General features: G+C 45.5%; 2 protein-coding genes across 2 annotated transcripts in view; one reads left to right on the top strand and one right to left on the bottom strand.

Moving 5' to 3' along the window:
• The window catches only part of LOC309550744 (uncharacterized protein), a gene marked incomplete at both ends in the record, with an annotated part of 156,997 nt that extends 152,919 nt beyond the window's left edge, over positions 1-4,078 (bottom strand). The window contains 1 exon segment of the mRNA XM_082251084.1: positions 4,031-4,078. Within this exon segment, the coding sequence (XP_082107210.1) occupies positions 4,031-4,078 (48 nt within the window).
• Positions 4,079-10,145: 6,067 nt separating this feature from the next.
• Positions 10,146-27,412, top strand: part of LOC309557335 (cytosolic phospholipase A2 gamma-like) — a 29,761-nt gene continuing 12,494 nt past the window's right edge. The window contains exons 1-2 of the mRNA XM_082260010.1: positions 10,146-10,237; positions 23,585-23,742. Coding sequence (XP_082116136.1) covers positions 10,165-10,237; positions 23,585-23,742 — 231 coding nt within the window. The 5' untranslated portion in view covers positions 10,146-10,164. The remainder of the gene's footprint in view (positions 10,238-23,584; positions 23,743-27,412) is intronic.

Below are 27,412 nucleotides of genomic sequence, written 5' to 3'. Positions count from 1 at the left end.
CACCTCATCAGTGCCCAGAAATTGACACCCATAACGTTCACATGTGAGCGCAGCGATCGCGGGCAAAATCACAGCGATTCTGCCCGCGATCCGGAAATCATTGCAAATTGCGGGACACCTGTGCGTTGCCCGTGATTTGCAATAGCACCCCAAACGCTGTGCGATGTTGCCGCCATTTCCGCCTGCCAAATCGCAGTAACATCGCGCAAACATCGCATGACGCCCAAAAAAGTACAAGAGTTTCTTTGGGGCGTCATGCGTTGTTTGCGTGATGTTACCGCGATTCGGCAGGCGGAAATCGCAGCAACATCGCACAGCGGGCAACGCACAGGCGTCCCGCCATTTGCAATGATTTCTGGATCGCGGGCAGAATCGCAGTGATTCTGCCCGTGATCGCTACGCTCACATGTGAATGTAGCCTAAAGTTCACCGGTCACCAGAGACTGCCATCAGTACCGCCGTGCACCATCGCCCGTCACCTGTCACCCATCAGTGACCATCGCCCCGTCACCTGTCACCCCATCAATCACCGTCACCTGTCACCCCATCAGTCATCGTCATCTGTCACCCCATCAGTCACCGTCACCTGTCACCCCATCAGTCACCGTCACCTGTCACCCCATCAGTCATCGTCACCTGTCACCCCATCAGTCACCGTCATCTGTCACCCTATCAATCATCGTCACTTGACACCCCATCAGTGATCGTCACTTGTCACCCCATCAATCATCGTCACATGTCACCCGGTCAGTGATTGTCATCTGTCACCTCATCAATCATCGTCACCTGTCACCTCATCAATCATCATCACCTGTCACCCCATCAGTCATCATCACCTGTCACCCCATCCGTCATCGTCACCTGTCACCCCATCAGTCATCGTCACCTGTCACCCCATCAGTCATCGTCACCTGTTTGCCATATACATGCAATCACTTACTGACCGCCTAACGACTATATGCGTCGGCCATTAAAAGCTAAATACTGGGGTTATGGCAGCAGATAGCCCCCATAACCCCGGTATTTTTTGAAACGGCGGGCGGTCGGCTTTCAGATAAGGGTGGTCCCAGTGGCGGATTCGCCGCGGAATTACCCTTACGGTGCAGGGGAAGAGGTGCCCCCCCCCCCCTCCTGCCGCGTCCCAGACGTTTTCCCAGCTTACCGGACCCGCCGGCAGCGGGGAAAACTATCCGGTCCCGGATCCTCAGAGACAGGAAGTCGAGTGAGGGCAAGATGGCCCTCACTCAACTCTATGGTCTTGGAGGACCGGAGCTACGTCAAAAGATGTTGCCTAGCAACCGGTTTAAAGGGCCGCTTTTTTTTTTTGCTTTTTTTTTTTTTTCCTCTTTCAACAATTTTTTTTTTTTTTTTTCTTTTTTAGTGTAGTTGTGAGGTGTGAGGTCTTTTTGACCCCAGATCTCACAATAAAGAGGACCTGTCATGCCTATTTCTATTACAAGGGATGTTTACATTCCTTGTAATAGGAATAAAAATTATCAAAACATTTTTTTTTTTTAAACTGTGTAAAAATAAAAAAATAATAAATAAAATAAATAGGAAAAAAAAAAAAAAAAAAAATTAAAGCGCCCTGTCCCCGTTAGCTCGCGCGCAGAAGCAAACGCATACGCAAGTCCCGCCCACATATGTAAACGGTGTTCAAACCATACATGTGAGGTATCGCCGCGATCGTTAGAGCGAGAGCAATAATTTAAGCCCTAGACCTCTTCTGTAACTCTAAGCTAGTAACCTGCAGAAATTTTTAAAATGTTGCCTATGGGGATTTTTAAGTACCAATGTTTGGCGCCATTCTGTGAGCATGCGCAATTTTGAAGCATGACATGTTGGGTATCTAATTACTCGGCGTAACATTATCGTTCACATTATGGAAAAAAAATTTGCTAAATTTACTGTTTTCTTATTTTTTAGATCAAAAAAGTGATTTTTTTTCAAAAAAAATCGCATTTGGAAGACTGCTGCGCAAATATGGTGTGATAAAAAATATTGCAACGATCTCCATTTTATTCTCTAGGGTCTCTGCTAAAAAAAAATATATAATGTTTGGGGGTTCCAAGTAGTTTTCTAGCAAAAAAATTATTTTAGCTTGTAAACACCAAGTGTCAAAAATAGGCCCAGTCTTAAAGTGGATAAATGGACAACTTTGTGTAAAGCGCTACTTGGATGTTAAGCCTATGTATGTGGCCAGGCTGTGAAAAAGTGTTACACATGTGGTATCGCCATACTCAGGAGGAATAGCAGAATGTATTTTGGGGTGCAATTTTTGCTATGTACATGCTATGTGTTAGAAATATTGCATAAATGGACAGCTTTGTGTAAAAAAAAATGTGTTTTCATTTTCTTTCCACATTTTCCAAAAACTTGTGGAAAAAAATGACATATTCAAAAGACTCATTATGCCTCAAAAATTATACGTTGGGGTGTTTGCTTTCCAAAATGGGGTCATTTTATAGGGGTTTCCATTGTCCTGGTGCTCCAGGGCCTTCAAAAGTACGATAGGTTGTCAGGAAATTATATGTGAAATTTGTGCTCCTAGAATGCCGGACGGTGCTGGTTGGATGTTAGGCCTCTGTATGTGGCCAGGCTGTGAAAAAGTCTCACACATGTGGTATCGCCATACTCAGAAGGAGTAGTAGAATGTGTTTTGGGGTGTAGTTGCAAGTATACATGTGCTGTGTGAGAGAAATAACCTGTTAATACGGCAATTTGTAAAAAAAAAATAAAATAAAAAAAAAAATCTTCATTTTGCAAAGCATTGTGGGAAAAAATTACAACTTCAAAAAACTCACCATGCCCCTTATTAAATACCTTGGAATGTCTACTTTCCAAAAAGGGGTCATTTGGGGGGTATTTGTACTTTCCTGACTTTTTAGTGTCTCAAGAAATGAGATAGGCCTTCAGTACATCAGGTGTGAGCAAGTGTGATCAATTTTCAATGATTCACACCATAGCTTGTGGACTCTATAACTTTCACAAAGACCAAATAATATACACTTACTTGGGTTATTTTTACCAAAGATAAGTAGCAGTATAAATTTTGGCCAAAATTTGTGAAGAAAAATTACTAATTTGCAAAATTTTATGACAGAAACAAAGAAAAATGCGTTTTTTCACAATATTTTCAGTCTTTTTTTATTTATAGCACAAAAAATAAAAAACCCAGTAGTGATTAAATACCATCAAAAGAAAGCTCTATTTGTGTGAAAAAAAGGACACAATTTTTGAATGGGTACAGTGTTGCATGACTGAGTAATTCTCAGTCAAAGTGTGAGAGCGCTGAAAGCTGAAAATCGGTCTGGGCAGGAAGGGGGTGAAAGTGCACTGTAGGTAAGTGGTTAATGTCACCTTGTTTGATCTAGAATGGAGGTCTTCAAACTTTTTTGTTTGAAGGCCACATCTTATTTTTATAAATATTTAGGGGCTGAAAACAATCCCCCCTTATATAAGAGTTTTCCTTAGAGTCCTCCATACTTTAGAGTTGTCTTTACATCAGAGTGCTCCTTACATTAGGTTCCCCATCAGAGCCCCTCTTACTTCAGTGTCCCCATCAGGGCCATCCTTACTTCAGTGTCCCCATCAGGGCCATCCTTACTTCAGTGTCCCCATCAGGGCCATCCTTACTTCAGTGTCCCCATCAGGGCCATCCTTACTTCAGTGTCCCCATTAGGGCCTCCCTTCAGAGTTCCAATCAGGGTCTCCCTCACTTCAGTGTCCCCATCAGGGCCACCCATCAGAGTCCCCATCAGGGCCCCCCTCACTTCAGTGTCCCCATCAGGGCCCCCCTTACTTCAGTGTCCCCATCAGGGCCCCCCTCACTTCAGTGTCCCCATCAGGGCCTCCCTTACTTCAGTGTCCCCATCAGGGCCTCCCTCACTTCAGTGTCCCCATCAGGGTCATTCTTCAGTGTCCCCATCAGGGCCATCCTTACTTCAGTGTCCCCATCAGGGCCTCCCTCACTTCAGTGTCCCCATCAGGGCCTCCCTCACTTCATTGTCCCCATCAGGGCCTCCCTCACTTCAGTGTCCCCATCAGGGTCATTCTTCAGTGTCCCCATCAGGGCCATCCTTACTTCATTGTCCCCATCAGGGCCTCCCTCACTTCAGTGTCCCCATCAGGGCCTCCCTTACTTCAGTGTCCCCATCAGGGCCATCCTTACTTCAGTGTCCCCATCAGGGCCTCCCTCACTTCAGTGTCCCCATCTGGGCCTCCCTCACTTCAGTGTCCCCATCTGGGCCTCCCTTACTTCAGTGTCCCCATCAGGGCCATCCTTACTTCAGTGTCCCCATCAGGGCCTCCCTCACTTCAGTGTCCCCATCAGGGCCTCCCTTACTTCAGTGTCCCCATCAGGGCCATCCTTACTTCAGTGTCCCCATCAGGGCCTCCCTCACTTCAGTGTCCCCATCAGGGCCTCCCTTACTTCAGTGTCCCCATCAGGGCCTCCCTTACTTCAGTGTCCCCATCTGGGCCTCCCTTACTTCAGTGTCCCCATCAGGGCCATCCTTACTTCAGTGTCCCCATCAGGGCCTCCCTCACTTCAGTGTCCCCATCAGGGTCATCCTTACTTCAGTGTGAAAATATGTAACTGAAAATTACAATAGTGCGCTAATTACTAAATAATCAAACAAACAAAATTGTCCGTGAATAACTAAATTGATTGAAGAGGAGTCTATTCCATCTGGAAAAAAGGTGTTCCCAAACAAATACGTGCTGAACGAACTCTTGTGAAGTGATAGGTGAATTAACCTCTTACCAAACAAAAGTCCAATGGAGCATGATATAGTGCAATAACTGTGAATGGAAGTGACACCCAGTGATATGAATGGACCCTTACCACATAGGAGAGAAAACGAAGCATATGCTGTGGAACTAGGGAATCCAAACAAACGGCCACACTAAATGAAAAATCCAGAGGGATGGACGGATGGACGGATGCAGCTTCCCAAGATCTTTATGGGCTTCCACGGGTAGAGGTGCCAGCAGGAGGACCACAATAGAAAAAAGGAAGGGACTGATGGTGCATTACCCACGATATTTATTAATAAAATGACAAGAAAACACTTACAAACATCCTGTATGTTTACAGCGATATGCCCTAAAAGAGTCGCGGTCATCTGCAGTGTGATCCGGGACCAATAGCAGCGCGGCTTGCTCCCTCCGACGCGTTTCCACTGAATAGTCGGCTTCTGGGACTGGAGCTATAAGCCACGCTGCTAATTTCTCTCCTTAAATGAGCAGCAAATGGAGACTTCCGGGGCGGCCGCAGCGGGGACCCGGAAGTGTAATGACACACTTCCGGTTCATTCCTTGTGCTAATAGAGGTCGCCCAGTACCAAGTTCTCCTTCCTGTGATGCTGAACCGGAAGTACTTGTATCAAACATCCGGTCTGCTGATTTCATGTCAGCAAGGACAGCGTAGGAGATATCATTAGGTTTGGCTACACTGGGAGATCTTTAGAAGATTAAAAGAAAGTCTACCTATTAGTGCAACTTTGTCATATGACAATTAAACCGAATATAAAAACCTCCATATGTATATTTAAAAACTCCTGAAAGGGATAAACATCCTATCAGGTATATAAATAGCTAAAAATAGCGTGTAAAAAGGGAAAAGAGGAAAAATAAAAAAAATAAAAAAATTTATTTGAAAAAATAAAACAAATATAAAAGGTGAAAAATAAAATAGGAATAGAAAACGAAATAAATGAAAAATAAAAATAAAAATAAGTTAAGAAAAAATAAATAAAAATAAATAAAATAAATATAAAAATAAATAATAAAAATAAAAATGAAAATAAAAAAATAAAAAAATGAAAAAAAATAAAAATAAAATAAGAAAAATAAAAAAATAAATAAAATAAAAAAAAAAAAATTAAAATAAAAATAAAATTAAAAATAAATATAAATAATAATAAATATAAATAATAATAATAATAATAATAATAATAATAATAAAAAAATAAAAATAAATAATAAATAAAAAAATAAATGGAAAAAGAAATGAAATAAAAGAAAATAATAAAAATAATATAAATAGACAAAAAGAAAAATAATGAACAATAAACTCCAAAATCAAGATAAAACTTCCTATTGAAATAGATGAAAAAATCAAAAAAATCAGGGCCTCCCTTCAGAGTTCCAATCAGGGCCTCCCTCACTTCAGTGTCCCCATCAGGGCCACCCATCAGAGTCCCCATCAGGGCCTCCCTCACTTCAGTGTCCCCATCAGGGCCTCCCTCACTTCAGTGTCCCCATCAGGGCCCCCCTTACTTCAGTGTCCCCATCAGGGCCTCCCTTACTTCAGTGTCCCCATCAGGGCCTCCCTCACTTCAGTGTCCCCATCAGGGTCATTCTTCAGTGTCCCCATCAGGGCCATCCATACTTCAGTGTCCCCATCAGGTCCCCTTATTTCAGAGTCCCCATCAGGGCCCCTCTTACTTCAGTGTCCCCATCAGTGCCCCACTTACTTCAGTGTCTCTATCAGGGCCTCCCTTACTTCAGTGTCCCCATCAGGGCCCCCTTACTTCAGTGTCCCCATCAAGGCCTCCCTTACTTCAGTGTCCCCCATCAGGGCCCCCTTACTTCAGTGTCCCCATCAGGGCCCCACTTCAGTGTCCCTATCAGGGCCTCCCTTACATCAGTGTCCCCATCAGGGCCTCCCTTACTTCAGTGTCCCCATCAGGGCCTCCCTTACTTCAGTGTCCCCATCAGGGCTACCTTTACTTCAGTGTCCCCATCAGGGCCTCCCTTACTATAGTGTCCCCAACAGGGCCCCCCTTACTTCAGTGTCCCCATCAAGGCCCCACTTACTTCTGTGTCCCTATCAGGGCCTCCCTTACTTCAGGGTCCCCACCAGGGCCTCCCTTACTTCAGTTTCCATATCAGGCCCGTCCTTACTGCAGTGTCCCCATCAGGCCCTCCCTTACTTCAGTGCCACCATCAGGGCTTCCCTTACTTCACAGTCCCCATCAGGCCCTCCCTTACTTCAGTGTCCCCATCTTGGCCTCCCTTACTTCAGTGTCCCCATCAGGGCCCCCCTTACTTCAGTGTCCCCCATCAGGGCCTCCCTTACTTCAGTGTCCCCATCAGGCCCTCCTTCTTACTTCAGTGTCCCCCTCAGGGTACCCCTTACTTTAGTGTCCCCATCAGGCCCTCCCTTACTTCAGTGTCCCCATCAGGGTCCCCCTTACTTCAGTGTCCCCATCAGGGCCTCCCTTACTTCAGTTTCCATATCAGGCCCGTCCTTACTGCAGTGTCCCCATCAGGCCCTCCCTTACTTCAGTGTCACCATCAGGGCTTCCCTTACTTCAGTGTCCCCATTAGGCCCTCCCTTACTTCAGTGTCCCCATCAGGGCCCCCTTACTTCAGTGTCCCCATCAGGGCCCCCCTTCAGTGTCCCTATCAGGGCCCCTCTTACTTCAGTGTCCCTATTAGGCCCTCCCTTACTTCAATGTCCCCATCAGGGTCCCCCTTACTTCAGTGTCCCCATCAGAGCCCCCCTTACTTCTGTGTCCCCATCAGGGCTCCCCTTACTTCACTGTCCCCATCAGGGCCCCACTTACTTCAGTATCCCCATCAGGGCCCCTCTTACATTAGGTTTCCTATCAGAGTCCCCTAATATCAAGGTCCCCATTAGAGTCCCCTTACATCAGAGACCCCCTTAATTCTTGGTCCTTAAGAGAGCTTCCTTGCATCAGGGTCCCCATCAGAGTTCTCCTTACATTAAGGTTTCTTTCAGAGTCCCCCTTAAATCAGGGTCCCCATCAGAGCCCTTCTTACATCAGGGTCCCCATAAAAGTCCCCCTTACATTAGAGTCCACATTAGAGCACCCTTACATCAGATTGCCCATCAGAGACCCCCATTACATCAGGGTCCTCATCAGAGTTCCCCTTCTACCAGGGTTTCTATCAGAATCCTCCTTACATTACAGCCTTACAATAGGGTTCCTTTCAGAGTCCCTCTTAAATTAGGGTCCCCAACAGAGTATGCATCAGTGCCCCCCCCTTACATCAGGGGCCCCATAAAAGTCACCCTTACATCGGTGTCCCCATCATAGCCCCCTTATATCAGGGTCCCCAACAGAGCCCCCTATGTCAGGTTCCCCATAAAAGTCCCCCTTACATCAGGGTCCCCATCATAGCCCCCTTATATCAGGGTCCCCATCATAGCCCCCTTATATCAGGGTCCCCATCATAGCCCCTTTATATCAGGGTCCCCATCCATCAAAGCCCCCTTACATCTGGGTCCCCCATCAGAGTCCCCCTACATCAGTTTCCCCATCAGAGTTCCCCGTTACACGGGGAAGTAATTCAAACAAGCCTCTGCTGACCCTAATCCTCAGTCAATGCACATTAAGGATACATAACTGACCCTAGCTGTGGGCCAGATAAAATCTTTTAGTGGGCCGGATGTGACCCATGGGGCATAGTTTGGAGACCCCTGATGTAGGAATAACACACATTTGTAATGTAACTGGTTTAATCATATACAAGTTATGCCTCATATAATGTACCCAGGTACTCCTACCGCAGATGTCCAATGGTTTGTGGTTACTTTAGATTTTTGCTGATGGATCAATAAATACAATCTAATCACCAATTACAAAAGCCAAGCTTACAAAATATCATGTGTCCAATGAGAGAACCAAGCAAATGTCCAAGAGTCCAAAATTGTATTAATAAAATTGGTTCAAAGCAGAAGAAATCAATGCGTTTCAGGGGTTGAACCGCCCTTCACCAGGACTTAGAATACAAAAGATCTGTGATTTTGTCAAGGCACCAATGGCAGAAAAGGACTCTAGGACCCAGCATCTGTCAGGGCACCAATGTCAGGAGAAGGACTCTAGGACCCAGCATCTGTCAGGACACCAATGGCAGGAGAAGGGGTCTAGGACCCAGCATCTGTCAGGGCACCAATGTCAGGAGAAGGACTCTAGGACCCAGCATCTGTCAGGACACCAATGGCAGGAGAAGGGGTCTAGGACCCAGCATCTGTCAGGGCGCCAATGTCAGGAGAAGGACTCTAGGACCCAGCATCTGTCAGGACACCAATGGCAGGAGAAGGGGGTCTAGGACCCAGCATCTGTCAGGACACCAATGGCAGGAGAAGGGGTCTAGGACCATAGCTACAAGCTATGGTACCAATAATTGAAAATTAATCAGTCCTGATGGCTTATCATATTTCTAGGGGTCCTAAAATGCCAGGACAGTTCAAATACCCCCCAAATGACCCCCTTTTGGAAAGTAGACATTCCAAGGTAGTTAGTAAGAGGCGTGTGAGTTTTTTGAAGTTGTTATTTTTTTTCCCACAATTCTTTGTAAAATTAAGATTTTTTTTCACAAAATTGTCATAATAACCAATTAGTTCTCACATATGGCATAGGCATACTTGCAACTACAACCCAAAACACATTCTGTTACCTCTCCCGAGTATGGCGATACCACATGTGTGAGACTTTTTCAACAGCCTGGCCACATAGAGAGGCCCAACATCCAAGTAGCACCTTCAGGCGTTCTAAGGTTATAAATTACACATCTAATTTCCTGACTAATTATCACATTGTGAAGGCCATGGAGCACCAGGACAATGGCAACACCCACAAAATGACTCCATTTTGGAAAAGAAGCACCCAATGTAAATTCTGCCCTGATGTGTGCTGTTGTGCACTTATGAGGCTACACTGATAGGAACTGATCAGGCTGCACTAATGAGCACTGATATGAACTGATGAGGTTGCACTGATGGGTGCCGATGAGGCTGAACTGATGTGCACTAATGCACTGCACAGATGGGGCTGCACAGATGGGTAGCACTGATGGGGCTGTACTGATGGGGCTGTACTGATGGGGCTGCACTGATGGGACTGCACTGATGGGGCTGCACTGATGGGACTGCACTGAGGGGGCTGAACTGATGAGATGGTACTAATTTCCACTTTAACCAACACACTGGGCATTCTCTCCAATTTGCATGTGTGGAGAAAGATGGCACCGCCCCAGTAAAGTATTTGGGGGTTCATATACATGAGGATCGCGTGCGCTGGTTTGCATGAAGTTAATACAGAAAACATTTAGTCTTGTCTGACAACGGTTATAGGCTTCTTCAAGAAAATGTTTTTCTCTTCTCTAGATGTCTATGACAATGCTGTAGTGATGAAGAACATCGCATCTTGTTTGGCGCACTGGGAATGGGGAACGACAAACAATTTCCTCTACCAATGCAAACGTGAGCATATTAACCACTTAAGGACCGGGCCTATTTCTGGCATTTGTTGTTTGCAAGTCAAAAAGTCAAAATCTATATTTTTTGCTAGAAAATTACTTAGAACCTCCAAATATATATATATCTTTCTTTTTAGCAAAGACTCTGGAGAATAAAATTGTGATCATTGCAATATTTTTTGTCACATGGTATTTGCACAGCGGTCTCTCAAACGCAATTTTTTGGGAAAAAAATAAATTTCACTGCATTTAAGAAAACTAAACAGTAAAGTTAGCCCTATTTTTTGTATATTGTGAAAGACAATGTTACGCCGAGTAAATAGATACCTAACATGTTATGGTTTAAAATTGCGCACACTCGTGGAATGGCGACAAACTACGGTACCTAAAAATCTCCATAGGCAACGCTTTAAAAATGTTTTAACGGTTACCAGTTTAGAGTTAGAGAGGAGGTCTTTTTCTAGAATTAGTGTTCTCGCTCTGATGATCGCGGTGATACCTCACATGTGTGGTTGAAACACCGTTTTCATTTGCGGGTGAGACTTATGTATGCGTTTTCTTTCATGTGCGAGCTCACGGCGACAGGGGCCCTTTACATTAGAAAAAAATTTTCCTATTTATTTTATTACATTTTTTTTTAGCACTGTTTTTTCAAAAAAATAAAAAATCTGATGACTTTTATTGCTGTGAGAAGCAATGTAAAAATCCCTTTGTGACAGTAATAGCAGTGACAGGTACTCTTTATGAAGGGATCAGGGGGGAATGTGACAGTAATAGGCAGTGACAGGTACTCTTTATGGAGGGATCGGGGGGAATGTGACAGTAATAGGCAGTGACAGGTACTCTTTATGGAGGGATCGGGGGGAATGTGACAGTAATAGGAGTGACAGGTACTCTTTATGGAGGGATCGGGGGGAATGTGACAGTAATAGCAGTGACAGGTACTCTTTATGGAGAGATCGGGGGGAATGTGACAGTAATAGGCTGTGACAGGTACTCTTTATGGAGGGATCAGGGGGAATGTGACAGTAATAGGAGTGACAGGTACTCTTTATGGAGGGATCAGGGGAATGTGACAGTAATAGGAGTGACAGGTACTCTTTATGGAGGGATCGGGGGGAATGTGACAGTAATAGGCAGTGACAGGTACTCTTTATGGAGGGATCGGGGGGAATGTGACAGTAATAGGAGTGACAGGTACTCTTTATGGAGGGATCGGGGGGAATGTGACAGTAATAGGAGTGACAGGTACTCTTTATGGAGAGATCGGGGGGGAATGTGACAGTAATAGGAGTGACAGGTACTCTTTATGGAGGGATCGGGGGAATGTGACAGTAATAGGAGTGACATGTACTCTTTATGGAGGGATCGGGGGGAATGTGACAGTAATAGGAGTGACAGGTACTCTTTATGGAGGGATCGGGGGGAATGTGACAGTAATAGCAGTGACAGGTACTCTTTATGGAGGGATCGGGGGAATGTGACAGTAATAGGAGTGACAGGTACTCTTTATGGAGGGATCGGGGGGAATGTGACAGTAATAGGCAGTGACAGGTACTCTTTATGGAGGGATCGGGGGGAATGTGACAGTAATAGGAGTGACAGGTACTCTTTATGGAGGGATCGGGGGGAATGTGACAGTAATAGGAGTGACAGGTACTCTTTATGGAGAGATCGGGGGGGAATGTGACAGTAATAGGAGTGACAGGTACTCTTTATGGAGGGATCGGGTGGAATGTGACAGTAATAGGCAGTGACAGGTACTCTTTATGGAGGGATCGGGAGGAATGTGACAGTAATAGGCAGTGACAGGTACTCTTTATGGAGGGATCGGGGGGAATGTGACAGTAATAGGAGTGACAGGTACTCTTTATGGAGGGATCGGGAGGAATGTGACAGTAATAGGCAGTGACAGGTACTCTTTATGGAGGGATCGGGGGGAATGTGACAGTAATAGGAGTGACATGTACTCTTTATGGAGGGATTGGGGGGAATGTGACAGTAATAGGAGTGACAGGTACTCTTTATGGAGGGAGTGGGGGGAATGTGACAGTAATAGGCTGTGACAGGTACTCTTTATGGAGGGATCGGGGGGAATGTGACAGTAATAGGAGTGACAGGTACTCTTTATGGAGGGATCGGGGGGAATGTGACAGTAATAGGCAGTGACAGGTACTCTTTATGGAGGGATCGGGAGGAATGTGACAGTAATAGCAGTGACAGGTACTCTTTATGGAGGGAGTGGGGGGATGTGACAGTAATAGGCAGTGACAGGTACTCTTTATGGAGGGATCGGGGGGAATGTGACAGTAATAGGAGTGACAGGTACTCTTTATGGAGGGATCGGGGGGAATGTGACAGTAATAGGCAGTGACAGGTACTCTTTATGGAGGGATCGGGGGGAATGTGTCAGTAATAGGCAGTGACAGGTACTCTTTATGGAGGGATCGGGGGGGGGGGAATGTGACAGTAATAGGAGTGACAGGTACTCTTTATGGAGGGAGTGGGGGGAATGTGACAGTAATAGGCTGTGACAGGTACTCTTTATGGAGGGATCGGGGGGGAATGTGACAGTAATAGGCAGTGACAGGTACTCTTTATGGAGGGATCGGGGGGGAATGTGACAGTAATAGGAGTGACAGGTACTCTTTATGGAGGGATCGGGGGGGATTGTGACAGTAATAGGCAGTGACAGGTACTCTTTTTGGAGGGATCGGGGGGGGAATGTGACAGTAATAGGCAGTGACAGGTACTCTTTATGGAGGGATCGGGGGGGATTGTGACAGTAATAGGCAGTGACAGGTACTCTTTATGGAGGGATCGGGGGGATTGTGACAGTAATAGGCAGTGACAGGTACTCTTTATGGAGGGATTGGGGGGAATGTGACAGTAATAGGAGTGACAGGTACTCTTTATGGAGGGAGTGGGGGGAATGTGACAGTAATAGGCTGTGACAGGTACTCTTTATGGAGGGATCGGAGGAATGTGACAGTAATAGGCAGTGACAGGTACTCTTTATGGAGGGAGTGGGGGGAATGTGACAGTAATAGGCAGTGACAGGTACTCTTTATGGAGGGATCGGGGGGGAATGTGACAGTAATAGGCAGTGACAGGTACTCTTTATGGAGGGAGTGGGGGGAATGTGACAGTAATAGGCTGTGACAGGTACTCTTTATGGAGGGATCGGGGGGGAATGTGACAGTAATAGGCAGTGACAGGTACTCTTTATGGAGCGATCGGGGGGAATGTGACAGTAATAGGAGTGACAGGTACTCTTTATGGAGGGATGGGGGGGAATGTGACAGTAATAAGCAGTGACAGGTACTCTTTATGGAGGGATCGGGGGGAATGTGACAGTAATAAGCAGTGACAGGTACTCTTTATGGAGGGATCGGGGGGGAATGTGACAGTAATAGGCAGTGACAGGTACTCTTTATGGAGGGATCGGGAGGAATGTGACAGTAATAGGCAGTGACAGGTACTCTTTATGGAGGGATCGGGGGGAATGTGACAGTAATAGGCAGTGACAGGTACTCTTTATGGAGGGATCGGGGGGGAATGTGACAGTAATAGGCAGTGACAGGTACTCTTTATGGAGGGATCGGGGGGGAATGTGACAGTAATAGGCAGTGATAGGTAATCTTTATGGAGGGATCGGGGGGGAATGTGACAGTAATAAGCAGTGACAGGTACTCTTTATGGAGGGATCGGGGGGGAATGTGACAGTAATAGCAGTGACAGGTACTCTTTATGGAGGGATCGGGAGGAATGTGACAGTAATAGGCAGTGACAGGTACTCTGTATGGAGGGATCGGGGGGAATGTGACAGCAATAGGCAGTGACAGGTACTCTTTATGGAGGGATCGGGAGGAATGTGACAGTAATAGGCAGTGACAGGTACTCTTTATGGAGGGATCGGGGGGGAAAGTGACAGTAATAGGAGTGACAGGTACTCTTTATGGAGGGATCGGGGGAATGTGACAGTAATAGGAGTGACAGGTACTCTTTATGGAGAGATCGGGGGAATGTGACAGTAATAGGCAGTGACAGGTACTCTTTATGGAGGGATCGGGGGGAATATGACAGTAATAGGAGTGACAGGTACTCTTTATGGAGGGATCGGGGGGAATGTGACAGTAATAGGAGTGACAGGTACTCTTTATGGAGGGATCGGGGGAATGTGACAGTAATAGGAGTGACAGGTACTCTTTATGGAGGGATTGGGGGGAATGTGACAGTAATAGGAGTGACAGGTACTCTTTATGGAGGGATCGGGGGAATGTGACAGTAATAGGCAGTGACAGGTACTCTTTATGGAGGGATCGGGGGGATGTGACAGTAATAGAAGTGACAGGTACTCTTTATGGAGGGATCGGGGGAATGTGACAGTAATAGGAGTGACAGGTACTCTTTATGGAGGGATCGGGGAGGAATGTGACAGTAATAGGAGTGACAGGTACTCTTTATGGAGGGATCGGGGGAATGTGAAAGTAATAGCAGTGACAGGTACTCTTTATGGAGGGATCGGGGGGATGTGACAGTAATAGGAGTGACAGGTACTCTTTATGGAGGGATCGGGGGGAATGTGACAGTAATAGGAGTGACAGGTACTCTTTATGGAGGGATCGGGGGGGAATGTGACAGTAATAGGAGTGACAGGTACTCTTTATGGAGGAATCGGGGGAATGTGACAGTAATAGGAGTGACAGGTACTCTTTATGGAGGGATCGGGGGGGAATGTGACAGTAATAGGAGTGACAGGTACTCTTTATGGAGGAATCGGGGGAATGTGACAGTAATAGGAGTGACAGGTACTCTTTATGGAGAGATCGGGGGAATGTGACAGTAATAGGCAGTGACAGGTACTCTTTATGGAGGGATCGGGGGGAATATGACAGTAATAGGAGTGACAGGTACTCTTTATGGAGGGATCGGGGGGAATGTGACAGTAATAGGAGTGACAGGTACTCTTTATGGAGGGATCGGGGGAATGTGACAGTAATAGGAGTGACAGGTACTCTTTATGGAGGGATCGGGGGGAATGTGACAGTAATAGGAGTGACAGGTACTCTTTATGGAGGGATCGGGGGAATGTGACAGAAATAGGCAGTGACAGGTACTCTTTATGGAGGGATCGGGGGGATGTGACAGTAATAGAAGTGACAGGTACTCTTTATGGAGGGATCGGGGGAATGTGACAGTAATAGGAGTGACAGGTACTCTTTATGGAGGGATCGGGGAGGAATGTGACAGTAATAGGAGTGACAGGTACTCTTTACGGAGGGATCGGGGGAATGTGAAAGTAATAGCAGTGACAGGTACTCTTTATGGAGGGATCGGGGGGATGTGACAGTAATAGGAGTGACAGGTACTCTTTATGGAGGGATCGGGGGGGAATGTGACAGTAATAGGAGTGACAGGTACTCTTTATGGAGGGATCGGGGGGAATGTGACAGTAATAGGAGTGACAGGTACTCTTTATGGAGGGATCGGGGGGAATGTGACAGTAATAGGCAGTGACAGGTACTCTTTATGGAGGGATCGGGGGGGAATGTGACAGTAATAGGAGTGACAGGTACTCTTTATGGAGGGATCGGGGGAATGTGACAGTAATAGGAGTGACAGGTACTCTTTATGGAGGGATCGGGGAGGAATGTGACAGTAATAGGCAGTGACAGGTACTCTTTATGGAGGGATGGGGGGGGGGGGGGAATGTGACAGTAATACGCAGTGACAGGTACTCTTTATGGAGGGATCGGGGGGAATGTGACAGTAATAGGCAGTGACAGGTACTCTTTATGGAGGGATTGGGGGGAATGTGACAGTAATAGCAGTGACAGGTACTCTTTATGGAGGGATCGGGAGGAATGTGACAGTAATAGGAGTGACAGGTACTCTTTATGGAGGGATCGGGGGGGAATGTGACAGTAATAGGAGTGACAGGTACTCTTTATGGAGGGATTGGGGGGAATGTGACAGTAATAGCAGTGACAGGTACTCTTTATGGAGGGATCGGGAGGAATGTGACAGTAATAGGAGTGACAGGTACTCTTTATGGAGGGATCGGGGGGGAATGTGACAGTAATAGGAGTGACAGGTACTCTTTATGGAGGGATCGGGGGGAATGTGACAGTAATAGGCAGTGACAGGTACTCTTTATGGAGGGATCGGGGGGAATGTAACAGTAATAGGAGTGACAGGTACTCTTTATGGAGGGATCGGGGGAATGTAACAGTAATAGGAGTGACAGGTACTCTTTATGGAGGGATCGGGGGGAATGTGACAGTAATAGGAGTGACAGGTACTTTTTATGGAGGGATCGGGGGGAATGTGACAGTAATAGGCAGTGACAGGTACTCTTTATGGAGGGATCGGGGGGGAAAGTGACAGTAATAGGAGTGACAGGTACTCTTTATGGAGGGATCGGGGAGGAATGTGACAGTAATAGGAGTGACAGGTACTCTTTATGGAGGGATCGGGGGGAATGTGACAGTAATAGGCAGTGACAGGTACTCTTTATGGAGGGATCGGGGGGAATGTGACAGTAATAGGAGTGACAGGTACTCTTTATGGAGGGATCGGGGGGAATGTAACAGTAATAGGAGTGACAGGTACTCTTTATGGAGGGATCGGGGGGAATATGACAGTAATAGGAGTGACAGGTACTCTTTATGGAGGGATCGGGCAGAATGTGACAGTAATAGGCAGTGACAGGTACTCTTTATGGAGGGATCAGGGGGAATGTGACAGTAATAGGAGTGACAGGTACTCTTTATGGAGGGATCGGGAGGAATGTGACAGTAATAGGAGTGACAGGTACTCTTTATGGAGGGATCGGGGGGAATGTGACAGTAATAGCAGTGACAGGTACTCTTTATGGAGGGATCGGGGGGAATGTGACAGTAATAGGAGTGACAGGTATTCTTTATGGAGGGATCGGGAGGAATGTGACAGTAATAGGAGTGACAGGTATTCTTTATGGAGGGATCGGGGGGAATGTGACAGTAATAGGAGTGACAGGTATTCTTTATGGAGGGATCGGGAGGAATGTGACAGTAATAGGCAGTGACAGGTACTCTTTATGGAGGGATCGGGGGGAATGTGACAGTAATAGCAGTGACAGGTACTCTTTATGGAGGGATCGGGGGAATGTGACAGTAATAGGAGTGACAGGTCCTCTTTATGGAGGGATCGGGAGGAATGTGACAGTAATAGGCAGTGACAGGTACTCTTTATGGAGGGATCAGGGGGAATGTGACAGTAATAGGAGTGACAGGTATTCTTTATGGAGGGATCGGGAGGAATGTGACAGTAATAGGAGTGACAGGTATTCTTTATGGAGGGATCGGGGGGAATGTGACAGTAATAGCAGTGACAGGTACTCTTTATGGAGGGATCGGGGGAATGTGACAGTAATAGGAGTGACAGGTACTCTTTATGGAGCGGATCGGGGGGGATGTGACAGTAATAGGAGTGACAGGTACTCTTTATGGAGGGATCGGGGGGATGTGACAGTAATAGCAGTGACAGGTACTCTTTATGGAGGGATCGGGGGGAATGTAACAGTAATAGGAGTGACAGGTACTCTTTATGGAGGGATCGGGGGGAATGTGACAGTAATAGGAGTGACAGGTACTCTTTATGGAGGGATCGGGGGGAATGTAACAGTAATAGGAGTGACAGGTACTCTTTATGGAGGGATCGGGGGGAATGTGACAGTAATTGGAGTGACAGGTACTCTTTATGGAGGGATCGGGGGGAATATGACAGTAATAGGAGTGACAGGTACTCTTTATGGAGGGATCGGGGAGGAATGTGACAGTAATAGGAGTGACAGGTCCTCTTTATGGAGGGATCGGGCGGAATGTGACAGTAATAGGCAGTGACAGGTACTCTTTATGGAGGGATCAGGGGGAATGTGACAGTAATAGGAGTGACAGGTACTCTTTATGGAGGGATCGGGAGGAATGTGACAGTAATAGGAGTGACAGGTACTCTTTATGGAGGGATCGGGGGGAATGTGACAGTAATAGCAGTGACAGGTACTCTTTATGGAGGGATCGGGGGGAATGTGACAGTAATAGGCAGTGACAGGTACTCTTTATGGAGGGATCAGGGGGAATGTGACAGTAATAGGAGTGACAGGTACTCTTTATGGAGGGATCGGGAGGAATGTGACAGTAATAGGAGTGACAGGTATTCTTTATGGAGGGATCGGGGGGAATGTGACAGTAATAGCAGTGACAGGTACTCTTTATGGAGGGATCGGGGGGAATGTGACAGTAATAGGAGTGACAGGTACTCTTTATGGAGGGATCGGGGGGAATGTGACAGTAATAGGCAGTGACAGGTACTCTTTATGGAGGGATCGGGGGGAATGTGACAGTAATAGGAGTGACAGGTACTCTTTATGGAGGGATCGGGGGGAATGTGACAGTAATAGGAGTGACAGGTACTCTTTATGGAGGGATCGGGGGAATGTGACAGTAATAGGCAGTGACAGGTACTCTTTATGGAGGGATCGGGCGGAATGTGACAGTAATAGGAGTGACAGGTACTCTTTATGGAGGGATCGGGGGGAATGTGACAGTAATAGGCAGTGACAGGTACTCTTTATGGAGGGATCGGGGGGAATGTGACAGTAATAGGAGTGACAGGTACTCTTTATGGAGGGATCGGGGGGAATGTGACAGTAATAGGCAGTGACAGGTACTCTTTATGGAGGGATCGGGGGGATGTGACAGTAATAAGCAGTGACAGGTACTCTTTATGGAGGGATCGGGGGGAATGTGACAGTAATAGGAGTGACAGGTACTCTTTATGGAGCGGATCGGGGGGGATGTGACAGTAATAGGAGTGACAGGTACTCTTTATGGAGGAATCGGGGGGAATGTAACAGTAATAGGAGTGACAGGTACTCTTTATGGAGGAATCGGGGGGATGTGACAGTAATAGCAGTGACAGGTACTCTTTATGGAGGGATCGGGGGGAATGTAACAGTAATAGGAGTGACAGGTACTCTTTATGGAGGGATCGGGGGTCTAAAAGACACCAAACCCCTCCACTGCACTTCAATGTATTCAAAATGCCGAAATCTGCATTTTTGAATACTGACAGTTTTTTAAAATCGGCGCCGTTAGCAGCCGAGTAAACTGGAAGTGACGTTGCTCCAGGTTACTACATCGGAGACCCGATCAAAGCCAAATCCGGCTGTGTTTGTGACTCCAACCAGCTGGGGGACGTGCCGGCTGGTTGCTCGGGACTCCCGGTGGGATGGGAGACCTGGGCAGAGTGGCGGAAGGTGACGGGAGGAGGGGGCGTCCCCTCCCGCTCACTGGGATAACAGCAGAGCGGTTGCTGAGCTGCATCGGTTGTTACTGCCTGAAAGCCAACCGCCTGCTCCAAAGAACTGAGGGGATAGCTGCAGCTGCAGATCGTCCCGCTACAACCACTTCTCCGAGCCGACATACAGGGACATCGATTCCCGGGAAGTGGTTATATTAATATACAGGATACAGTATATATAGCGCCAACAGTTTGCACACTGCTTTGCAACATAATATGTGTGACATTGTAACAAAGAAATGATCTGTAACTCAGAAACTAATTATTGATCACCAAATAGGATCCATAATTCTAGATGGTGTATGACCTCCCTGACCTTCCAATCTCCAACTGCACTAAGGTCAGAAATTTTAACAAGAAACATGAATTTGTCAATTGGGGTTTGTTGAAATTTGCTTCAATATTTGGCATTGAATAAGTTGAAGAGGGTTTTTTTGGGGGGACTTTAAATGAGAGGTATAGGGCCATACGCCTCCATCCTTGAATCTATATATAAGAAAGAGGAGGTTTGGGACTTTAAATGAGAGGTATAGGGCCATACGCCTCCATCCCTGAATCTATATATAAGAAAGAGGAGGGTTGGGAATTTAAGTGAGAGGTATAGGGCCATACGCCTCCATCCCTGAATCTATATATAAGAAAGAGGAGGGTTGGGAGTTTAAATGAGAGGTATAGGGCCACACGCCTCCATCCCTGAATCCATATATAAGAAAGAGGAGGGTTGGGACTTTTAATGAGAGGTATAGGGCCATACACCTCCATCCCTGAATCTATATATAAGAAAGAGCAGGGTTGGGACTTTAAATGAGAGGTATAGGGCCACACACCTCCATCCCTGAATCTTTATATAAGAAAGAGGAGGGTTGGGACTTTGAATGAGAGGTATAGGGCCATACACCTCCATCCCTGAATCTATATATAAGAAAGAGGAGGGTTGGGACTTTAAATGAGAGGTATAGGGCCATACACCTCCATCCCTGAATCTTTATATAAGAAAGAGGAGGGTTGGGACTTTAAATGAGAGATATAGGGCCATACACCTCCATCCCTGAATCTATATATAAGAAAGAGGAGGGTTGGGACTTTAAATGAGAGGTATAGGGCCATACACCTCCATCCCTGAATCTTTATATAAGAAAGAGGAGGGTTGGGACTTTAAATGAGAGGTATAGGGCCATACACCTCCATCCCTGAATCTTTATATAAGAAAGAGGAGGGTTGGGACTTTAAATGAGAGATATAGGGCCATACACCTCCATCCCTGAATCTATATATAAGAAAGAGGAGGGTTGGGACTTTAAATGAGAGGTATAGGGCTATACGCCTCCATCTCTGAATCTATATATAAGAAAGTGGAGGATTGGGACTTTGAGTGAGAGGTATAGGGCCATACTCCTCCATCACTGAATCTATATATAAGAAAGAGGAGGATTGGGACTTTGAATGAGGCATGTGTAACATGGCTAGCAAAATACTCAATGTTAAAAAACATTTGTTTATTTTCTTAGATAAATGAAAAGCATGACTTATTGCAGTAAGTACATACATAAAATTATAAGCATGTCAGTAACATATTGCAAACCACATATACATATAAATAACAACATAGCACATTGCATTGTGTGGTGTAAAAGACTGTCCTCCATATCATGAGATACCTTCAAAAGCAGGATAATGTGGTTTAAGCTGAATGAAAGAAAAGAGCATGTAGAACTGTCTATCAAAACATGGTGCATCTATATAGGCCTGACATGTTTTGTGGATTTACGCCACTCCTTCAGGGGCAGATGCATCAATAATCTACAAAGAGACTTAAACATACCAATATGGTCCAATATGATATGCAAGTATTCAGAGGGATGGGTAACTCCCCCCCCCCCCCCCACACTCATATTTCTCCTCCAATATCTGGGTATATTATTAGACCATATTGGTACATTTATGTCTCTTTGTAGATTATTGATGCATCTGCCCCTGAAGAAGTGGAGTGAATCCACAAAACACGTCGGGCCTATATACTGTAGATGCACCGTGTTTTGATAGATGGTTCTACATTCCCTTTTCTATCAAAACACAAAACATGGTGCATCTATACAAGCCCGACGTGTTTTGCGGCCTGCCTGTTCACAAGCTTTTTCTTGAGTAAAATTTCATTTTAACCCCTTCACGGCAGCCACGTGCAAATATGCAGCCCCACTGAACTGGGCTTTTTTTCTTGGGGCCGCATATTTGCATATTTCTCTTTGTGCTGGGAGTGCAACACACAGTATGCTCCCAGCACAGAGAGGGGTCTCACCAAGAGCCCCTGGTCCCAGTCTAGCGATCGGGACCGATTCCAGGTCACCTGATCACTGTGATAGCCTCTAGTTGGCTATTACAGAGACCAGTCACTGTGTACGTCCGATTCCGGATCACCTGATCACAGTGATAGCCTCTAGTTGGCTATTACAGAGACCAGTCACTGTGTACGTCCGATTCCGGATCACCTGATCACAGTGATGGCCTCTGGTTGGCTATTACAAAGACCAGTCACTGTGAATGTCTGATTCCGGGTCACCTGATCACTGTGATGGCCTCTGGTTGGCTATTACAGAGACCAGTCACTGTGAACGTCCGATTCTGGGTCTCCTGATCACTGTGATGGCCTCTGGTTGGCTATTACAGAGACCAGTCACTGTGAATGTCCAATTCCGGGTCACCAGATCACTGTGATGGCCTCTGGTTGGCTATTACAGAGACCAGTCACTGTGAACGTCCGATTCTGGGTCTCCTGATCACTGTGATGGCCTCTGGTTGGTTATCATAGTGACCAGTCACTGTGAAGCCCGCCCCCGTGTTTTTTTGTCTCCTGTTAGTGGATGAGAGAGATACATTGTATCACTCTCTGTCCTTGTAGAGATAGAAAAAAAAATAAAAACAATAATTAAAAAAATGTAATTAAAAAAAAAAAAAAAATACCTAGATCAAGGTTTGATCTAGGCCGGTGCCAGGGTTAGCGTTTGGATCAAGGTCAGGGGCAAAGGTCAGGGTCAGGATTGTTTTGGACATGATTTATTTATTTATTTTTTTAAATTAGTATCAGTGTCAGTGTTTTTCAGGTAGGATTAAAAAAAAATTGTATCACTCTGTCCTTGCAGAAATAGAAAAAAAATAATAATAATTAAAAAATGTAAATAAAAAAAAAAAAAAAATACCTAGGTCAAGGTTTGATCTAGGTCAGTGCCAGGGTTAGCTTTTTGATCAAGGTCAGGGTCAAAGTTCAGGGTCAGGATTGTTTTGGACATGATTTATGTATTATTTTTTTTTTAATTAGTATCAGTTTTAGTTTATAGGTAGGATTAAAAAAAAAAAAATGCAAAATGCGCACTATATTGTTTCTGGACTGTACTGCGGGTACAAACACCAACTAACATACACAAATGTTATATCACTGCGATCATCAGAAGCAGGAGAATTTATTTTGGATTGTTCTTTGGTGGTAGGTTATGGTAGTAGCAAGAAATATACAGTTCAATTAAAAAAAAAAAAAACGATGTGATTTCTTTTTTTTACTATTTTTGGCAAGTTTTTTTTCTTTTGATAACTTTTTATTTAAGATTTAAAAAGAAAAAAAATATCCATTACCATTAACCACCAAATAAAAGCCCAATTTGTCCTGAAAAAAAATAAATAAATAAAACGGTATAATCCCTCCGGATGCACAAAGTAGTTGTGATATGTACGGTTTCACTAACAAGTGTCAAAATTGTGCTGAGGCATTTAGATTTGTTTTACCCTTAGGCGTAAAGGCGATAATAAAAGCTGTAGTTTTAAAAATTTTGCAAATAACTTTAGTATGTAAAGTTTGTGTGAGATTTTAGTAAATGGGTCTATTTGAAAGTATTTGTAAGAGAGTGACTATTTTTATTTTTTTTTTTTGTAAATTGATAAACCGTCGGCACACTCACAAGTGCACCTTTTGACTTTTTTTTTGCGTTATTAATATTTTCATTGATTTATTTCCCAGATAAAATCCCAGAAGACTGCGACCTCTTGCATAAAGAGCAGATCTGTCTGGTGGATGCCGGGTTGGAAATTAATACTCCGTACCCCTTAGTGTTACCTCCTCACCGCAAAGTAGATCTGATTTTATCTTTTGACTTCAGTGCAGGAGATCCATTCGAGGTAATCACATTTTATGGTCATTCCATGCATCTTAACAACAGCAGATATAAAATTAAATGAAAAAAAATTAAAACCCACAAAAGTGATGAAATGATACATTTGTATTCACATGAAAGCACAAGAGGGGGATTACATGACAGCAAATCCATCTCTCTTTTAGTTAAAAGTCAATGCGATTGTTGTTGTTTTTTCTGTTTCTTGTTTTTAATTATAATTTTTTTTTTTTTTGAGCAGCTGCATTTTTTTTTGGGGGGGGGGGGGGGCGGGGATTTGCCAGATTACAAAATTTAAAATGTCTGTCATCATTTGTATAACAAAAATTTATATTAAAGCGCCACGCCACTGCTAAGAGGTCCAGATACAACTTTATTCCATTAAGAGTCAGGGGACAGTCATGGGCTCAGAGACCAGTATATATAGCAGTAGAGAGGCTCCCACCGACCAGCTAGATAAGAGGTCCCGGGTCTAAGCACACACCAGAGCTCCTGATGGAGGCAGGGCCGCTGATAGCTCAGTACAACTGGCCCTGTTGTACTGGGTTTGGCATCCTCAGCTCAGCAGGGTGGGGGGGCGGCCATCTAAACTACACCACCCCTTAGCTGCTCCTACTAGCTTAGGGGGGTGTACTATTGCTATATTCCGGGCCCCTCCTCTCTGATGTGGGAGTGGAGGCACTTATTTCTCAGTTTCAGGCGCATGCGCAGTGCATTCTGCGCCCACTCTGCTGCCTAAAGTACCGGCTGCCGGCCTGCCGCTGCAGCTGCCTGTTTCCTTCCCTTAGCTCCCCGCTCTGTCAGTAGTCAGCCCAAGAAAGACAAAGAGCGAGAGGCTGTGAGGCAGGCGGCGGTGGCAGGCCGCTGACAGGGTCCAGAAGCTGAGGAGGAAGCCAGGATTGGAGGCTACTGCTGGAGGTGGGTAAGAGATATACTGAAGTCTACTGTACATTTATATATTGTCACCATCCATATCACCATCTATAACACACAGGGAGCAGTCAGAGGTTCTCATGACATGGATGTTGGTTGCTGGTTATTGGTCATAAGTTAACAAGGTCAGCACCCAACAGCAATGTCCTATGACACACTGGGACCATGGCAGCCATGATAGAGCACCTGCTGCTTGTTGCGTAATCATAATGCTGATGATCTTGTGTTGCTGTTTGTTATCAAGGCTTTCACTCGGAGTGGGATCCCCTTGTTCAGCGGAGGATCTGTCCACTGATCCCCCCCCCACTGAGCGGAGTGAGCAGATAACAGGTCTGTGTCCACTCAGCTTATGTAGAGTGAACACGGACACAGCCCACTCTGCTCCAAGGATGGCTCGTGAAAACAAACCGGCTGTCCGTTTACACCTGATTGCCCTCCAATCTGATCTTATAGACAGAGGGAAAACAGATCCCTTTCAGTTTTGTTTAGCGGAGGTAGGCGGGTGTAAATGGACACAAGTCCGTCTAGATCCATCGCTCTATAGTAGTGAATGGAGGGTCAGCTCAGGTCCACCTGAAAAACAGACAGGCAGACCTGATCAGACCTGTCATGTGAACCAACCCCTAACCTTTTCCCTTTAACTGCTTGCCACCCACCCTCAGTATATTTATTGCAGCAGAATGGCACGGGCAGGTTGGATCACATACAGTATCTCACAAAAGTGAGTACACCCCTCACATTTTTGTAAATATTTTATTATATCTTTTCATGTGAAGAAATGACACTTTGCTACAATGTAAAGTAGTGAGTGTACAGCTTGTATAACAGTGTAAATTTACTGTCCCCTCAAAATAACTCAACACACAGCCATTAATGTCTAAACTGCTGGCAACAAAAGTGAGTACACCCCCTAAGTGACAATGTCCAAATTGGGCCCAATTATTTGGTTCAGATGGTGTCAAGCGTGTGTGATGGCAACCAGGTGAGGAGTACAAAGACAAGTGTGTCTTGCCTACAGTCAAGCATGGTGGTGGGAGTGCCATGGTCTGGGGCTGCATGGGTGCTTCCGGCACTGGAAAGCTACAGTTCATTGAGGGAACCATGAATGCCAACATGTACCGTGACATACTGAGGCAGAGCATGATCCCTCTCTTCGGGGACTGGGCCGCAGGGCAGTATTCCAACATAACAACCCCAAACACCCCCAAGACTAGCACTGCCTTGCTAAAGAAGCTGAGGGTAAAGGTGATGGACTGGCCAAACATGTCTCCAGACCTAAACCCTATTAAGCATCTGTGGGGCATCTTCATATGGAAGGTGGAGGAGCACAAGGTCTCTAATATCCACCAGCTCTGTGATGTCATCATAGAGGAGGGGAAGAGGACACCAGTGGCAACCTGTGAAGCTCTGGTGAACTCCATGCCCAAGAGGGTTAAGGCAGTGCTGGAAAATAATGGTGGCCACACAAAATATTCACACTTTGGGCCCAATTTGGACATTTTCACTTAGGGGTGTACTCACTTTTGTTGCCAGTGGTTTAGACAATAATGGTTGTATGTTGAGTTATTTTTAGGGGACAGAAAATTTACACTGTTATACAAGCTGTATCCTCACTGGTTTCATTTCTTCATACGAAAAGATATAATAAAATATTTACAAAAATGTGAGGGGTTTACTCACATTTGTGAGATACTGTACATGTTCTTCATCCAGCCTGTTCCTGCACTTTGTTTCAAGGCAGGGTCTGGAGAGGGGCAAGGGGTGGGGTTGAGGATGGGACTGAAGGGGGCCACTTCAGATGGGCTGTACAGGGCCCCATAATTTCTATCAGCGGCCCTGGATGGAGGAGACGGTTTTTGCTGAGTGTTAGTACCAGGTTGCAGTCCTCGGGATCACCCCACCAGAAGGGTCCAGTAGCAGATATAGCAGGTAGGGATCAAGCAGAAGCTTAGTCAGTAAGGTAAGTAACGAGTGGTAGAGGACGGCAGCAAGAGTATCAAGAGCAAGATATTTGCTGGAGCCTTCACAATAATCTGGCAAACAGGAAGTTCAAAGGCATGGCCTAAATAGGAAGTTTTTAGGAGGTGCAAAGAGTTCAACATTCAGGAGAAACATGATATAAGACAAAATTGTCCAAACGATCAGGCAGGAAGCTGTCGAGCATCTTGGGTAGGTCACCAAGAAGAGCCATCATCAGACACAGCAAAGTTTGCAGGTTCTGAACTGGGTCCTGACAAGGACAATCCAAAAACTACCCCCTGTGTTTCAGAGGTCGAAGAACGCCCCCTTTATCAGGACTTAATTGATAAATGTAACGGAACCGCAACCCACACTGTACTTGTGGACTTCCGTCAGTATACGGCTTCCTCCCAGTCGTGAACATAGATATCAGATTTTCCAGCCGCCCCATACAAAGCTAGCTGACAACTTGGCTTGTACTGGAATCTTCGGTTTATTGAACAGTTGCACAGAATTTATATACAGCATGGACCTCCCCCTCCTGATCAGATTACTACACACAGGTCAGGGGTTGCCTGATTACCTTATCATACGCAGATGAAATTGTATACAGAAATAGAAATAACCTGAACTAATTATCTAGCCACCTGGACAGAAACAATATGTGAGTTAATTAACATTTAACAATGGAACAGACAGGCTTAACAGAATCCACATCACATCTCAATACATAAACAATAGGGAGAGCCTGTCTCTGCCATTGAAGTACAATACACATTAGCATA

The sequence above is a fragment of the Pelophylax lessonae genome, assembly GCF_965119305.1.
Source record: "Pelophylax lessonae genome assembly, chromosome: 1".
NCBI lineage: Eukaryota > Metazoa > Chordata > Amphibia > Anura > Ranidae > Pelophylax > Pelophylax lessonae.
The sequence above is the reverse complement of the archived record's forward strand: the minus strand, read 5'-3'. Positions and strand labels throughout refer to the sequence as shown.